This window comes from Macaca nemestrina, chromosome 2, assembly GCF_043159975.1.
Source record: "Macaca nemestrina isolate mMacNem1 chromosome 2, mMacNem.hap1, whole genome shotgun sequence".
Lineage (NCBI taxonomy): Eukaryota > Metazoa > Chordata > Mammalia > Primates > Cercopithecidae > Macaca > Macaca nemestrina.
In genome coordinates this window covers 28,091,668-28,108,301 of record NC_092126.1, presented here as the reverse complement: position 1 = coordinate 28,108,301, position 16,634 = coordinate 28,091,668, and the positions used below count along the sequence as shown (strand labels likewise).

General features: G+C 45.0%; 1 protein-coding gene across 2 annotated transcripts in view; it reads left to right on the top strand.

Annotated features, from left to right (window-relative positions):
• The first annotated feature begins 15,068 nt into the window (after window positions 1-15,068).
• Window positions 15,069-16,634, top strand: part of LOC105488963 (lysine acetyltransferase 2B) — a 117,720-nt gene continuing 116,154 nt past the window's right edge. The window contains exon 1 of one of the 2 annotated variants that reach the window (XM_071090841.1): window positions 15,069-15,404. In XM_071090841.1, coding sequence (XP_070946942.1) covers window positions 15,102-15,404 — 303 coding nt within the window. In that variant the 5' untranslated portion in view covers window positions 15,069-15,101. The remainder of the gene's footprint in view (window positions 15,405-16,634) is intronic. The other variant, XM_071090842.1, reaches the window with a different exon arrangement.

The following is a 16,634-nucleotide window of genomic DNA, read 5'->3' as shown; positions in this document are numbered from 1 at the left end:
TCTCGAACTCCGGACCTCAGGTGATCCGCCCACCTCGGCCTCCCAAAGTGTTGGTATTACAGGTGTGAGCCACCGAGCCTAGACTTTTTTTATTTTTATTTATTTTTTTTGAGACAGAGTTTTGCTCTTGTTGCCCAGGCTGGAGTGCAATGGCTCAATCTCGGCTCACCACAACCTCTGCTTCCCAGGTTCAAGCGATTCTCCCGCCTCAGCCTCCCAAGTAGCTGGGATTACAGGCATGAGCCACCACGTCCGGCTAATTTTGTATTTTTAGTAGAGACGGGGTTTCTTCATGTTCGTCGGGCTGGTCTGAACTCCCGACCTCAAGTGATCTGCCTGCTTCAGCCTCCCAAAGTGTTGGGATTACAGCCACCACACCCGGCTGGTTCAAGTTTGTAATGTTAGTAATGATGTACTTGTTTATTTAAGCAATGTCTGTCTCTTCATTCCCATTCTGCTTGTCTTTTTAATCCCAGAGCCAATTCATAGACTTGTAGTAAATATGCCTGCTATGTAGTAAAAGTTTCATAAATATTTATTAAACAAATGAATGAACAAATAAAGTAAGCATTTGAGCTCTTAAATATTTAGTTTTTAATAGAGGGAGTAAGAAAGATTCCCATGTTTTTCCCTCATCCTCAGTTCTTAGCAGTGAGGTCTTAGTGTGAAGATACGTGCCTCAGAAGCTGGCCAACAGAAGAGCTAAGAGAAAGGAGAGTGGAGCATTAGAAACTCTTGGACTCTGCTAAGAATTCAGCCACCAAGCAGTCAACCCCTTTAGAACTGTGCTGTCCAATATGGTAGCTACCAGCCACATTGACTATTTAAATTCAAACTAGTTAGAATTTTAGCTTATCAAATCTTATCAACCACATTTCTCACGCTCACACATGGCTAGTAGCTACCATATTGAATAGTGCAAATAGAGAACATTCCCATTATCACAGGAAGATGTATTGAAGAGTGCTGCTCTGGAATAGAAAATACCCTCTTCTGCACAGAGCATGGGATTCTCAGCAGGGTGACAGAAGAGAGCCCATTTTCCCCTCTGCTTTCAAATCAGGAGATGGGGGAGACCCCGTCTCTGTTACTACTTTTGTTTTATCACATGTAATTGTAGGTGCTGCAGCTGAAGGTGCTTTATTGCAAATAAACTACTAAATGGTTCCAAATATAGGGTTGTTCTAAAGATTAAATTAGTTACAACCCATGTTCAGGCCATCAGTTAGCTCTCAATAAATGTTAACCATTTTGCAATACTCATCATGTGAACGAAAAAACAAAAAAAGTAAATTTAATTTTAAACAGTTGGACACGGAGGTTCACGCCTGTAATCTCAGCACTTTGGAAGGCTAAGGTGGGAGGACTACTTGAGCCCAGAAATTTAAGATCAGCCTGGGCAACATAGTGAGACCCCTGTCTATACAAAAATTTTTTTAAAAAATTAGCTGGGGCCGGGTGCAGTGGCTCACGCCTGTAATCCCAAAACTTCGGGAGACCAAGGTGGGTGGATCACTTGAGGTCAGGAGTTTGAGACCAGCCTGGCCAACATGGTGAAACCCTGTCTCTACTAAAAGTACCAAAAAAATTAGCCGAGCATAGTGGAGCACCTGTAATCCCAGCTACTTGGGAGGCTGAGGCAGGAGAACCCAGGAAGTGGAGGTTGCAGTGAGCTGAGATCACACCACTGCACTCCAGCCTGGGCAACAGAGTGAGACTGTGTCTCAAAAAAAAAAAAAAAAAAATTAGCTGGGCATGGTGGTGCATGCCTGCAGTCCAAGCTACTCAGGCAGCTGAAGTGGGAGGATCACTTGAGCCAGGGAAGTCGAGGCTGCAGTGAACTGTAATTGTGCCACTGCACTCCAGCCTGGGTAATAAAGCGAGACTTTGTCTCAAAAAATAAATTAATTAAATAAATAAAAAATAAACAGATGGTAGTCACAATTGTTATTGGCAGAAAATCAAAGTGTTAAGTGCCGGATAGCCTCTGGTGAAAATAATCTAACTTCTCTGAGCCTCAGGTTCCTCATCTATAAAATGAGAATAGCTTTTTCTATCCTGGTAGGATTACATAGCATGTTTTGCAAAAAGGGGTTATCACAGTACCTAACATGCAGTAGGTTCCCCAAAACTGTTAGCTCTTCTTGTTTTTGTTGTTGTTGCCGTTTGTATTTTTGGTTTTGTTTGTCTGTCTTTGAGATAGAGTCCCGCTCTGTCACCCAGGCTGGAGTGCAGTGGCGTGATCTCAGCTCACTGCAAGCTCCGCCTCCTGGATTCAACTGATACTCCTGCCTCAGCTTCCAGAATAGTTGGGATTACAGGTGCCCATCGCCACACCCGGCTAATCTGTGTATTTTTAGTAGGGACGGAGTTTCACCATGTTGGCCAGGCCGGTCTTGAACTCCTGACCTCAGGTGATCCACCCACCACAACCTCTCAAAGTGCTGAGATTACAGACATGAGCCACCGCGCCTGGCCAACTCTTCTTGTTTTATTATTGGTGAATGCTATATCAAATTTGACTTTCTCAAGAATCACCTTAGAAATTGGATTCCAGCTGTTAAAACATTCCAGGTGTGTATTTTAAGATGTACGGATGTGGCTAGTAGTGCTAACTTCCTGACGCTTTCATTTGGTTTTGCAAGGGGCTGGCAACCCAACCTGTAAGTCAAATTGTTGGCATGAGTTAAATTTCCTTTGGTCCCACCCGTGTTTCTTAGTGCCCATTACTTCTCACTAGGCCAAGAAGTGCCTGGCAAACGGCATATGTCAGAATTCTACTAAAAGATGTTATTCATCTTGAAGAACTGAACTTCTAATTTTTCCATTTGACCTTAACTAGGTTTCTCTAATGTCTCCTGTCAAATCTTCTGGCTCTGTTATCTTCCAAATTTTAGGATTGTTTCCATAAAGCAACCAAATTTCAAACAGGATATGCATGTTTGTATTCGGAGGGTGGAGAGTGGGAAAAGAAAGAGGAAGGGAAATGATGTTTAATCTGATGTCAGGTTAAAACCAAGAAAGAGAAAGTAGGGGTGGCAGAAGGGGACCCCTAATACTTACTGAAAATGCACCATTTGCCAAATATTGTTTTAAGCACTTATTTTTTTCTTATGAACCTTCTTCTCCTCCTTTTTAAATTTTTAATTCAAATTAATATATGCACATGGCTAAAATGTTATTACATGTGCATGGTTTAAAATATAATTGCAGTCAAATTGTTCAATTTTTTTTTTTTTTTTTTTTTGAGACAGAGTCTCATTCTGTTGCTCAGATTGGAGTGCACTGGCATGATCTTGGCTCACTGCAACCTCCACCTCCCAGGTTTGAGCAATTCTCCTGCCTCAGCCTCCCAAGTAGCTGGGATTACAGGCACAGGCCATCAAGCCCAGCTAATTTTTATGTTTTTAGTAGAGACGGGGTTTTGCCACGTTGGTCAGGCTGGTCTTGAACTCCTGACCTCAAGTGATCTGCCCGCCTCGGCCTCCCAAAATGCTGGGATTACAGGCGTGAGCCACCATGCCCAGCCAAACCGTTCACATTTTAAATTTATTTTTATCCAGAAAATATGAATGACAGTAAATGTAAAAAAATCTAAAAATTATTTTTCACATAAAGTTCTCTTTCTTTTAAAATATTCAGAATGATCTATCAAAACTAAATGGCAAATGAAGTTGTGGTTAATCACGCTCAGATTTTTAGTCAAAGATATTTAAATAAGGCTGAACATATTATTAGTTTTTTACAAATTTGAATGAAGGTATTGTTTTGTTTTGTTTTGTCTTTGAGGAGTTTTGCTCTTGTTGCCCAGGCTGGAGTGCAGTGGGACGATCTTGGCTCACCGCAACCTCTGCCTCCCCGGTTCAAGCAATTCTCCTGCCTCAGCCTCCCAAGTAGCTGGGATTACAGGCATGTTCCACCACACCCAGCTAATTTTTTTTGTATCTTTAGTAGAGACGGGGTTTCTCCATGTTGATCAGGCTGGTCTCAAACTCCTGACCTCAGGTGATTCGTCTGCCTCAGCCTCCCAAAGTGCTGAGATTACAGGCGTGAGCCACCGTTCCCCACTATGAAGGCTGTTTTCTAAGAATGTTTAGTCTTTGCATTCAATGTTCATCTATTTGCCAAAGAATTCATGTCATGTTTCCCATATGTAATATTTAGATCTCTATATATACAAATGTGAGGGTAAAATGAATTTATACTATGAAATGTTTCTCAGTCACTCTGTGCAATGTTAGTGAACACTGTGCTAATTCATGAGGATCTTCAGAACCATGAATTGGAATACAAAGAGAAGCAAAAAAATCAGCTGCTTGGCACTCTGGGAAACAATACTTGGTTATGCAAGAATCTTTTGCATTCATGCTAAGAAGGAGGATTTGACAAGCTAATTAATTTGTCTTTTCTCTTACCTAAGTACTCCTGCCACTCAAATTCTTTCTGCACTCCAAAGCCATGCCTCTTTCACCAAAAAACTCCTCAGCATTCCAATGCGGGTGCCTTTTGTTTTGAGGATCTAGGGCAAGGGATATGCTGGAAGTGTGTCTCCCCGGGGCTTGAAGATTGTTAGGCAGAAGGGTGAATGTCTAGGTTTACAAGGTCGCCCTGTCTAGAACTCATATCAACAGACACTAACACCACCACCCCCATCTCATAACTCACACACCTTTTTTTTTTTTTTTTTCGAGACAGAGTCTTGCTCTGTCTCCCCGGCATGATCTCAGCTCACTGCAACCTCCACCTCTCGGGCTCAAGGGATTCTCCTGCTTCAGCCCCTTGAGTAGCTGGGATTACAGGCGCCCACCACCACGCCCAGCTGACTTTTTTTGTATTTTTAGTAGAGGCGGGGTTTTTCCATGTTGGTTAGGCTGGTCTTGAACTCTTGAACTCCAGTGATCCACCCGGCTAGCCCTCCCAAATTGCTGGGATTATAGGCGTGAGCCTCCACACCTGGCCTCACACACCTTTTTTTTTTTTTTTTTAAGTGTTTATGACACGTGGAGCTCTCTAGACTATGCGACCCAACATAGGATTTCTCTCGCCTGAGTGTAAGAGTGATCCAGCTTTAAAAAGAGAGTTAAGGCTGGGAGTGGTGGGTGGCTCAGGCCGATAATCCCAGCACTTTGGGAGGCCGAGACAGGCGGATCATCTGAGATCAGGGGTTTGAGACCAGCTTGGCCAATATGATGAAATCTTGTCTCTACCAAAAATACAAAAAAATTAGGCAGGCATGGTGGCACACACCCGTAATCCCAGCTACTCAAGAGGCTGAGGCGGGAGAATTGCTTGAACCCTGAAGGTGGAGTTTGCAGTGAGCTGAGATCCTGCTGCTACACTCCAGCCTGGGCAACAGAGTGAGACTTTGTCTCAAACAAACAAACAAACAAACAAAATAGAGTTAAAAGGCTGGGCGCGGTGGCTCATGCCTGTAATCCCAGCACTTTGTGAGGCCGAGGAGTGTGGATCACTTGAGGTCAGGAGTTCGAGACTAGCCTGGCCATCATGGTGAACCCTTGTCTCTACTAAAAATACAAAAAGTAGCCTGGCATGGTGGCAGGCGCCTGTAGTCCCAGTTACTCGGGAGGCTGAGGCAGGAGAATTGCTTAAACCCAGGAGGCAGAGGTTGCAGTGAGCCAAAATAGTGCCACAGCACTCCAGCTTGGGTGACTGAGACCCTGTCTCAAAAGAAAAAAAAAAAAGAGTTAAAGAAAAAACGATCATTAAAGGGATACAATAGTATTCTTAAAAAGCACTACAGTGAACTTACAGTAAAAACTGAGCTATACTGGCTGGGAGCCATGGCTCATGCCTATAATCCCAGCACTTTGGGAGGCCGAGGTGGGTGGATTACCTCAGGTCAGGAGTTCAAGACCAACCTGGCCAAGATGGCAAAGGATTTGAGGATTTGCCCAGTCTTTCTTCCTTTCTCTCTCTCTTTTTTTCTTTTATTTTTGAGACAGAGTCTTGCTCTGTCACCCAGGCTGGAGTACAGTGACGCAATCTCAGTTCACTGAAACCTCCGCCTCCAGGGTTCAAGCAATTCTCCTGCTCCAGCCTCCTGAGTAGCTAAGATTACAGGTGCCTGCCACCGCGCTCGGCTAATTTTTGTATTTTTAGTAGAGACGGGGTTTCAGCATGTTAGTCAGGCTGGTCTTCAACCCTGACCTCAAGTGATCTGCCCGCCTTGGCCTCCCAAAGTGCTGGGATTACAGGACTGAGCCACTGTGCCGGCCACTTTCTTTTTGTTTTTGAGACAGTCTCCTTCTGTCACCCAGGCTGGAGTACAGTGGCGCAATCTTGGCTCACTGCAACCTCTGCCTCCTGGGCTCAAGAGACTAACTGAGTAACTGGGATTACAGGTGCATGCCACCATGCCCAGCTAATTTTTGTATTTTTAGTAGAGACGTGATTTCAACATATTGGTCAGGCTGGTCTGCCTTGGCCTCCCAAAGTGCTGGGATTACAGGTGTGAGCCACCATGCCCAGTCAACACTGTCATTTTTATACACTGGGGATAGGAGTTTAAACTGGTATGATCACTTAGCAAAACTGGAAGTATCTGTTAAAGCTGTACTACATTTTTGCTATGATTCAGCAACCATACCCCTAGGTATATGTCCTGGAGGAAAGAGTTCATATGACTACAAAAAGGCATTTAAGAATAGTCATAATGGTGGGCCAGGCACGGTGGCTTATGCCAATAATCCCAGCACTTTGGGAGGCCGAGGCAGGCGGATCACCTGAGGTCAGGAGTTCGAGACCAGCCTGACCAATACGATGAAACCGCATCTCCACTAAAAATTAGCCAGATGTGGTTGCAGGTGCCTATAATCCCAGGTACTTGGGAGGCTGAGACAGGAGAATTGCTTGAACCCAGGAGGCAGAGGTTGCAGTGAGCCGAGATTGTGCCATTGTACTCCAGCCTGGACAAGAGTGAAACTCCATCTCACAAGAAAAAAAAAAAAAGAATAGTCATAACAACTTCATTAATAATAGTAAAAAACTAGAAATGTCTATGAAGAAAATGGGTAAATTGTGGTAGAGTCATACAGTGGAATACTACATGGCAATTTAAAAAAGTGACATGAGGCCAGGCACAGTGGCTCATGCCTATAAGATGAGCACTTTGGGAGGCCGAGGTAGGCAGATCACTTGAGCACAAGAGTTCAAGACTAGCCTGGTCAACATGGTGAAACCTTATCTCTACAAAAAATAAAAATTAGCCAGGTGTAGTAGCGCCTGCAGGTAGCCCCAGCTACTTAGGAGGCTGAGGTGGGAGGATTGGTTTAGCCCTGGACGTTAAGGGTGGAGTAAGCCACGATAGCACTACTGCACTCCAATCTCGGCAATCCAACCTGAGCGACAGAGTGAGACGCTGTTTCAAAATCTAACAAACAAGCAAACAAACAAACAAAGTGACAAGGCTAAATGGAACAGCAGGATGGACTTCATAAACATAATACCTTTAAAAAGGAGGCCGGGCGTGGTGGCTTATGCCTGTAATCCCAGCACTTTGGGAGGCTGAGGTGGGTGGATCACCTGAGGTCAGGAGTTCAAGAACAGCCTGGCCAACATGGTGAAACCCTGTCTCTACTAAAAAAACAAAAAACAAAAAACAAAACAAACAAAAAAATTAGCCAGGCATGGTGGCAGGCACCTGTAATCCCAGCTACTTGGGAGGCTGAGACAGGAGAATTGCTTGAACCCGGGAGGCAGAGGTTGCAGTGAGCTGAGATTTCGCCACTGTACTCCAGCCTCGACAACAAGAGCAAAACTCCATCTAAATAAATAAATAAATAAATGAATAAATAAATTTAAAATAGCAGCCCAACAACAAGAGTCCATGCTGTGTTATTTTTATATGAATTTTATGAATAGGCAAGACTAACCTATGATGATAAAGCTATTAGCAATTGCCTTAGGGTGTTGATTAGAAGTGGGCAAAAGGAGTCTTTTTTTTTTTTTTTTTTTTTGAGACGGAGTCTTGCTCTGTTGCCCAGGTGAGAGTGCAGTGGCGTGATATCAACTCATTGCAACATCTGCCTCCTGGTTTCAAGTGAGTCTCCTGCCTCAGCCTCCCAGGTGGCTGGGATTACAGGCGCATGCCACCATGCCTAACTAATTTTTTGTGTTTTCAGTAGAGACAGGTTTTGCCATTTTGGCCGTGCTGGTCTCAAACTCCTGACCTCAAGTGAGCTGCCCGCCTTGGCCCCTCAAAGTGCTGGATTACAGGCGTGGGCCACTGTGCCCAGCCGGGAAGTCTTTCTGGTGTTGGGAATGTTCTATATATTGATCTGGCTGGTGAGGAATCAAGTGTTTCCATATATGAAAATTCGCTGAGCTGAACAATTAAAATTGGTGTACTTAACTAAAGCATATTATCGCTTATTTTATTTATTTGCTTATTTTAGAAACCAGGTTTCACTCTATCCTCCCACGCTGGAGAGCAGTGGTGCCATTAGAGCTCACTGCAACCTGGAACTTTTGGGTTCAAGCCATCTTCCTGCCTAACCCCCCAAGTAGCTGGGACTACAGGTATGTGCCCCTGTTCTCAGGTAGCTTTTTTATTTTTTGCAGAGACCAGGTCTTGCTATATTGTCCAGGCTCATATTATCTTAAAAAAAAACTTGCTGAAAAAATAGAATAAATATTCTAGAACAGAAAGACAAAAACAGTTGAAGACACATATATATTGGGCTCTATCTCCTTTTGTTTCTTTCATTTTTCTTTCAGTGTTAAAAAAATGCATAAAAGCTTATTTTAAAAAATTGATGTTAAATGCCATTTGGAGTAGATGTCATTTTTCTTTACAAGCTAACAAAAATATTAAACTCAACATAGCCAAATATAATACACATGTGTTGGCAGGTGTTTCACCTCCTACAGATTAAGGCCTTCCCTGAGTAGAAGACTAGCTAAGTAGTGGTTTAGATTCTTTCGGAAAGAACTGCTGAAAGATGTGTTTAGAAAGAAAAAAAACCAATGAAGAGTAAAAGAGATATTGAGCATGGGAATCGTTAAAATATATCGGAAATGTTAATGATCTATTGATTGCATGTTTTGGGCTGAATTGTGTCCCTCCAAAATTCATCTACTAAAGTTCTAATCCCTACTACTTCAGAATGTGACTGTATTTTGAGATTGTCTTTAAAGAGGTAGTTAAGGATAAATGAGGTCATGAGGGTGGGCCCTAATCCCATATGACTAGCATCCCTAGAAGAAGAGATGAGAACACAGAAACACACAGAGAGAAGATCACGTGAAAACACCGGAGGAAAACCACTGTCCACAAGCCAAGGACAGAGGCCTCAGAAGAAACCAATCTGGCTGTCACCTTGATCTTGGGTTTTTAGCCTCCAGAATTCTGAAGAAATAAACTTCTGTGTTTAAGCCACCCAATCTGTGGTACTTTCTTATGGAAGCCCTAGCGAACTTATATACTGTGGTAAAATCGGAAGTCAGTTTGTGTCATAAAAATGTAGATAAAATAGTATAGACAATAACAAGAAAGATGGGAGCATTTGGTGAGTACTTATATACTAATATCTTGCTTGATTTTTAACTATGTAGGATAAACACGTGTCCTTTCCTAGAACATGATACCTTGGCAGAGTTGAGTAGTTATGAGAGATGACAACCCACAAAGCCTCAAATGTCTTCGTCTAGCCTTTTACAGTGAAAGTTCACTTGATCCTTCTCCACGGGTTTATTTTGCAAACATCAAAAAACATGACCAAAGATACACCTCCATCCATATTTACTTCTGGGGTGGGCAGGGAATTGGGAAATGAGATAAAATGAGATAAAGAGAGGTATAAAAGAGCAGTCTTAATTATATATTTATTATATATATTTATGGAAAATGAAAACATTAAAAACCTGGTTGGTGAATACACACATATATCACTTTATTTTTCAATGGGTTTGAAATATTTTATGACAATATAACATTGTTATGGTTTTGAAGGGGTATCATGTTACTATACTAAACAGTTGTCATTTTTCTTTGTTTTTCTTACCCAAAGCATTTGCTGATGTAGAGCACCTATTTCATACATTGGAACACACTGCTCTGTGCTTTGATTTTTGACTTAAAGGTCAGTGGCCGTGTGCTCAGCCAATCAGGAGTTAGGATTAAGAAATGGATGCCTTTTACAGTAAAGGCTTCCCTTATAAGGGGACCCTGAATTGGAAAACCTGTTCTGAGAAAGATTTTTTTTCCTAATTTGTGAAACTATATGTATGAATGTTTTTATACATTTAGGGAATTAGAATCCCTCAGGTTTATTTTAAACAATTATCTGGCACTAACAGGAATAACATTTACGATGTTCTTATCATTCCAGAAAATCAAGGTCATATCAAAGTTTGGTTCTTCGGAAATTTGATTTCCTTATATAATTTTCAAGGTGCTTGAAACAATAAATTCTCATGTACTGCTTTTGAAAAGTAGAAAGTCATTTAGCCTGAATTCAGAAGAAAGCTGACTTCATTTCTTTTGCTTGTATTGTACTTTCATTGTAAATGATAAGGAAACTGGTGAAACAAGTATGTGTTAATATTTAAAACAGAAAGCAATAAAAAAAAACCCCTCTGTCTTTACAAGGGCAAGGCTTAGCCAAATATACTTAGGTCTATTCATATTAATAATAGAAGATTGTTACTAAGAATAACTAAGAATAACTAACAACAAAAATAAATAAGGTTGGGTAGTGCAGTGGCTCATAGCTGTAATCCCAACACTTTGGGAGACCCAGGCAGGAAAATTGCTGAGGCCAGGAGTGAGAGACCAGTCTGGGCAACATATTGAGACCTTGTCTCTAATAAAAATTGGAAAAAAAAAATAGCCGAGTGTGGTGGCACATGCCTGTAGTCCCAGCCACTTGTGAAACTCAGGTAGGAGGATTACTTGAGTCCAGGAGGTGGAGGCTGCAGTGTGCCTTGATCATAACACAGCACTTCAGGTTGGGTGACAGAGCTAGACCCTGCCTCAAAAAGAAAAAACAAAGTTGAATAAAATAGCACTAATGGGGCTGGGCATGGTGGCTCACGCCTGAATTCTCAACACTTTGGGAATTCATCAGGTCAGGAGTTCATCAACACTTTGGGAGTTCATCAGGTCAGGAGTTCTCAACACTTTGGGAAATCATCAGGTCAGGAGTTCAAGACCAGCCTGGCCAACATGGTGAAATCCTGTCTCTACTAAAAATATAAAAAATTATCTGGGTGTGATGGTGGGCACCTGTAATTCCAGCTACTCGGGAGGCTGAGGCAGGAGAATCACTTGAACCCAGGAGGTGGAGGTTGCAGCGAGCTGAGATAGCGCCACTGCACTCCAGCCAGGGCAAAAGAGGGAGACTACGTCTCAAAAAAAAAAAAAAAAAAGAGCACTAATGGTATTTGGGACATGGTTAAGATTCACACTGGAAATGATGATTTAATTCATAAATGCTTGAAAACTAGGGAAGGGGATTTTATGTTTCCCCATCCTAGGATTCATTTTATTATTATTTTCAATACTTTTTTCCTAGGAGGATTTATTTTATTTAATTTAAAATAAATGTTCAGTAATTATAGCCACTTCCCTCAGAGGAAGGTTGGCCCAAGGGGCCCCACTGAGACATTGACCTCACATCTCTTTATTTCACACTCATATCCAACTGCTGTTTCTAAAAGCAGGTGGCTGGGAAGAATGTCAGTCATGGGCCATGTGCTGGGTCAAACCTGCACTTTGACTTTTGACCACTTGATCTGTACCTTTAGCGTCTGTGCCTTTACTGGGGACAATTTCAATCCATCTGTGGGATCCAGGGTTACTGGTACATTACAGAAGCTGTGTAGCCTTGGTAGGAAGCAATATGGCAAGAAACTCTGCTAGATGATATAACAATAGATGACCACAAAACTTGCCTTTCTTAGGAAGGCATCTTGGAGCAAGGAATACCAGATGAACAGGGCTAGCCATGCTGTTTGGTGGAGGGTATCCGCATAGTACAGCAAATGCAAAGGCCCTGAGGTAGGAAAGCGTTTCCTGAGTTTGGCTGAAGTATACTGCAGCACCAGGGAGAATGGGAAGGGGTGGACCTTGTCAACTTCTTGTTATATAATATCATGTTGTGAAGTTGAAATTTTATTTTATTGCTATGCACCTTTTAAAATCTTTTCATTACTTTTGAATTTCCCATGCCTTTATTGAACATATACAAAATTGTGCTTATATGTCAGTGTGAGTTTGTTTTTAACATAACTGCTGCACTGAGATTTATTCAACAGTGTTTCTTAGAGATCTATGTTATTATATTTTTATAAAGGTCATTCTGTATAACAGCTATAAAATATTCTATTGTGTGAATATACCACAAGTAACCTCCAGTGGTCAGCCTGCCTCTACTATGCCCACTCTCCAGGCTTTTATTTCCTGAATGTAGCTTCTTTACCTCAGTAAGTGGTAAACACTTTGTAAATGAAAACATTGCCTTTTATTTTCTTGGTAGTCATTTCTTAAAAGTACTGTGTGCACAGAAAGAGCATATTGAATGCTTACAACAACCTAGTTATGGAAAAGCAATAAGCCTCCTGAATCCTTTGCCCTTGAAATTTCCTTGCCTGGTGCTCATAACACACTTTGAATAGGTCTTGAAACTGCGGGCCTTCAGCCTAAGGCAGTATGTCATCTGGGTACTCTGAGCAGGGAAATAATGAAAAATAATGTTCAGTTAATGGCACAAGCCATTCGCCACACAGACAGTGATGGTTTTTAGAGTGGATTGAAAGGAGAATGGCTAATTCTGCTTCAAAACATCCTGGAAATTGTCTGCCTCCTGAATTCTGAGGGACGCTTGGGAGGAGGAGGTGATAGGTGACTTAATGTTAAATCCGGGTTCCTTCCCCCAATATGTTACTGTGAAAATTTTCAAACATACAGAAAAGTTGAAAGAATTGCGCAGTGTGCCCATTACCTAGACTCTACTATTATATGGTCCCCTATTTGCTTTATCGTATCTCTGTTCATCCACCCTTTACCCATGCATAGAGGCATCCATACATCTTATTTTTGACGCATCTCAAAGTACAAAGAGCACCATTAAATAGAGTTCAATGCTTGTAATTCTTTTCTTTTTTTAAAAAATTTTGAGGTAACATTTACATCCAGTGAAATGTACAAATCTCAAGTGGACCATTCCATCAGTTTGACAAACGCCTACAAGGTAGAACCCAAGCTCTTATTAGTATTTGTTAAATCCATGTTAGAGTTTGATCAGAGAAGCACAGCCTTTAAGACTCTCACCCTGCTTTGAGGAGAATGGCAAAAATCCGCGAAATTTCTCAGCAGAGTCAGGAGAGAGTAACACTGGTAACGTGAAGCACGTCAAGCTAAGAAAGGAAGCACTGAAGTTAATTGTCCTGAACGGAACCTGATAAGAATCTGCCATTTCATCCCCTCAAGACTGGACTCAAGTTGGGAGAGAATATTGCCTTTTGCCCTGTCTAAACTAATATCACTGTTTAGATCTACAAAGTCCCCCACCTTCCCATGTTTATGTATTACACTGCATTACAAGTCAAAATAACACAGAGAATCTGGAAAAAGGAGAAGGGGAATGTTTCCAACGAAAAGCACACCCCTTAAGGCGTCTGGCCTGAGAGCTATATAGCATGCATAAAATCTGATAATAAGCACATTATGACCCACATTGCATATAACAAAAAGTAGGGCACTTCTGAAGGGTCCTGAGAAACAGCCCTGGACTTTTAAAACCTGCTTTAAGAAGGCGATCAACCGTACGCCACTTTCAAACGCAGCACTGACATGTATGCTCCACAGTCATCAACAGAGAAAACAACAGTTTTCAACAAGAGTTGAAAACTGAGTTGAGGGTTTTTTTTTTTTTTTTTTTTTTTAAGTTTGAGGCCAAAATCGGTATTTATTCTTTTGAATGATGCTTATATCTTTTTCCTGGTTAATATGCACGCTGGTGGTACAATTTTGAAAACTACGTAACGTGATAGAACCACCACCCAGAAACGAATCCTGTTAACAAACTTTTTGTATTCAAACTTTTTCCACTGCACATAGTTTTTATTTTGACAATGCTTTTAGACAATCGTTCTTTTAGCAACCAGCACTTTCAAACAAAAAGTACAGGGAATAGTAAGTTTTTTCCCCCTCCTCTGGCAGATTTGACCCACAAATTGCTATAGGAAGAAAGTGTTAATTATATTAAAACATAGTTTGACAGAAAGTATTTAAAAAGAGAAAGGGAAAACATCACGCTTTTATTTTGGTGAATTAGCAACAAAGAAAAGGATTAGCATGGACGGGTACTTTTCAAAAATATTTTTTTTTTCCTCTGGCTCCCGCTAGGGTGGAGGAAGTTGTCTCTGCTCAGAGACAGGGTGGAAGAGAGTGGAAGGACAAACGACTGAGAGGCGGCCCCCTCCCACTGGTGCGGGCGTGCGGGGGTCGGATGGGGGGCCGCGGAGGGGGGAGGTGGCCAGCAGGTGCCTGGGCTCCAGTCCCCTACCCCCACCCTCGTCCCCACCCTCACCCACACCCAGGGATTGGCCTCGCCCCCTGGCGGGCGAGCAGTAGGTGTCGAGGCACTGGGGTGGGGGGTGCAAACCCCGCGGGCAGCGGAAAAGAAGCCGTGGGGGGCCTCCCGGCCCCGGCACACACTGCGAGGCTGGCACCCGCCCGCACGCACACCCAGTCCGCAGCCCCGAGGAACATGTCCGCAGCCAGGGCGCGGAGCAGAGTCCCGGGCAGGATAACCAAGGAAGGGCGTGTGCTGTGGCGGCGGTGGCAGCGGCAGCGGCAGCGGCAGCGGAGCCGCTAGTCCCCTCCCTCCTGGGGGAGCAGCTGCCGCCGCCGCCGCCGCCGCCGCCGCCGCCACCATCAGCTCGCGGGGCCCGGCCGGAGCTAGCCCGGCAAGCGGCGCGCGAGGGGGAGGGCGGGGGCGGGGAGGGGGGTGGGCGAAGGGGGCGGGAGGGCGTGGGGGGAGGGTCTCGCTCTCCCGACGACCAGAGCCCGAGAGGGAGACCCTGGCGGCGGCGGCGGCGCCTGACACTCGGCGCCTCCTGCCGTGCTCCGGGGCGGCATGTCCGAGGCTGGCGGGGCCGGGCCGGGCGGCTGCGGGGCAGGAGCCGGGGCAGGGGCCGGGCCCGGGCCGCTGCCCCCGCAGCCCGTGGTGCTGCCGCCGGCGCCCCCGCAGGGCTCCCCCTGCGCCGCTGCTGCCGGGGGCTCGGGCGCCTGCGGTCCGGCAACGGCAGTGGCTGCAGCGGGCACGGCCGAAGGACCGGGAGGCGGTGGCTCGGCCCGAATCGCCGTGAAGAAGGCGCAACTACGCTCCGCTCCGCGGGCCAAGAAACTGGAGAAACTCGGAGTGTACTCCGCCTGCAAGGTACGCGCTCGCCGTTCTCGGACCGCGGATGGGTGCTAGGGGCCCAGCCCGCGGGACCCCCCTCCCCCTCCCGCTTCCACCTCCGCCTCCCGCCTTCTGCCTTCTGCCTCTCGCCTCCCGCCTCCCGCCTGGGGCCGCTGCACCGCGGAAGTGCTCTTGTCGCCCGAGCCCAATTAGCTCCTTCTTGGATAAGAGTCCTGCTGGGTTTGAAGAAGGGGATCACTAAGACGGAGAGCCCTTCATTCCTTCCGCTTGAAAGGAGTAGCTTCGGAATCCGAGCTCCCGGGCTACTCTGGGGTTTTGTTGCTCTGTAGGAGCTCGCTGGAGTCACTTTCGCGGGAGTGGAGCGGTGCTCTCCATGTGGTGGGCGACCCAGGGGCAGGGAAACATCTTTTGGGGGACTGAGTGGTCCCTTCTGCAGTCGATCCCTTCCCGTGTCCCACTGGGAGGAACTGGGTGCAAGGAGTCGGGGTGGAGAAGACTCCCGGACTCCTGGCGCTTTGGGAAAGCGAAGGGGAGGAAAGCGCGGGGTGCGAAGGTGGGCAGAGCCCGAGGCGAGGGTCTTGTGGCGCCTGACGCCCTCGGCTGGGGGCGGAGGCGCTGCCGCGCGCAGTGACAGCCCTGTCATTATTGTATTATTACTTGTTTAGTTAAAACGCTGTCCCAGCTGCTCGAGGTGTAAACAGGATTTGGCAAGGTGACAGCCCAGCGCCGCGGACGCTACTGCTTGGTTTGAGGACACCCATTTCTTGCTACCCACTCTCCGTGCCAGTTTAGGCACCCTGTCATCCCCAGCTGCAGATCCAGATGTGGGGGCCGTGCTCCCGAGGTGGGAGGATTGCCCGAGGCCGCGGGGCAGGCTGGCCCTGCGCTGTCAGCAGCGGCTTTGTTTTGACAGGGTGACAGCTGAGGGGGGCGGGGACTTGGCCTTGTCAGCTCCTGCGGCCTGTGGCAGAGGCAGGGAAGAGACACACTCACACACACTCACACACCTCCCTGTATTCTTCCTGCCTGCTGCAAAGAGGGTCAAGTTCCCAGATTCCGGATTCCCAATTCCCACAACCAAGCTGCAGTGGCCACTTCTGAATTTTGATATAACTATTATTTATTCTACTGGAACATCTGGGTTATACTCTTCTTAGTACTTACAGGAGCTTCTTAGTCACAATGGAATGTCTGTGCTTGCTCTTTTTCCACACCGTATCCTCATGTTTATGTTGAGCACCTCTG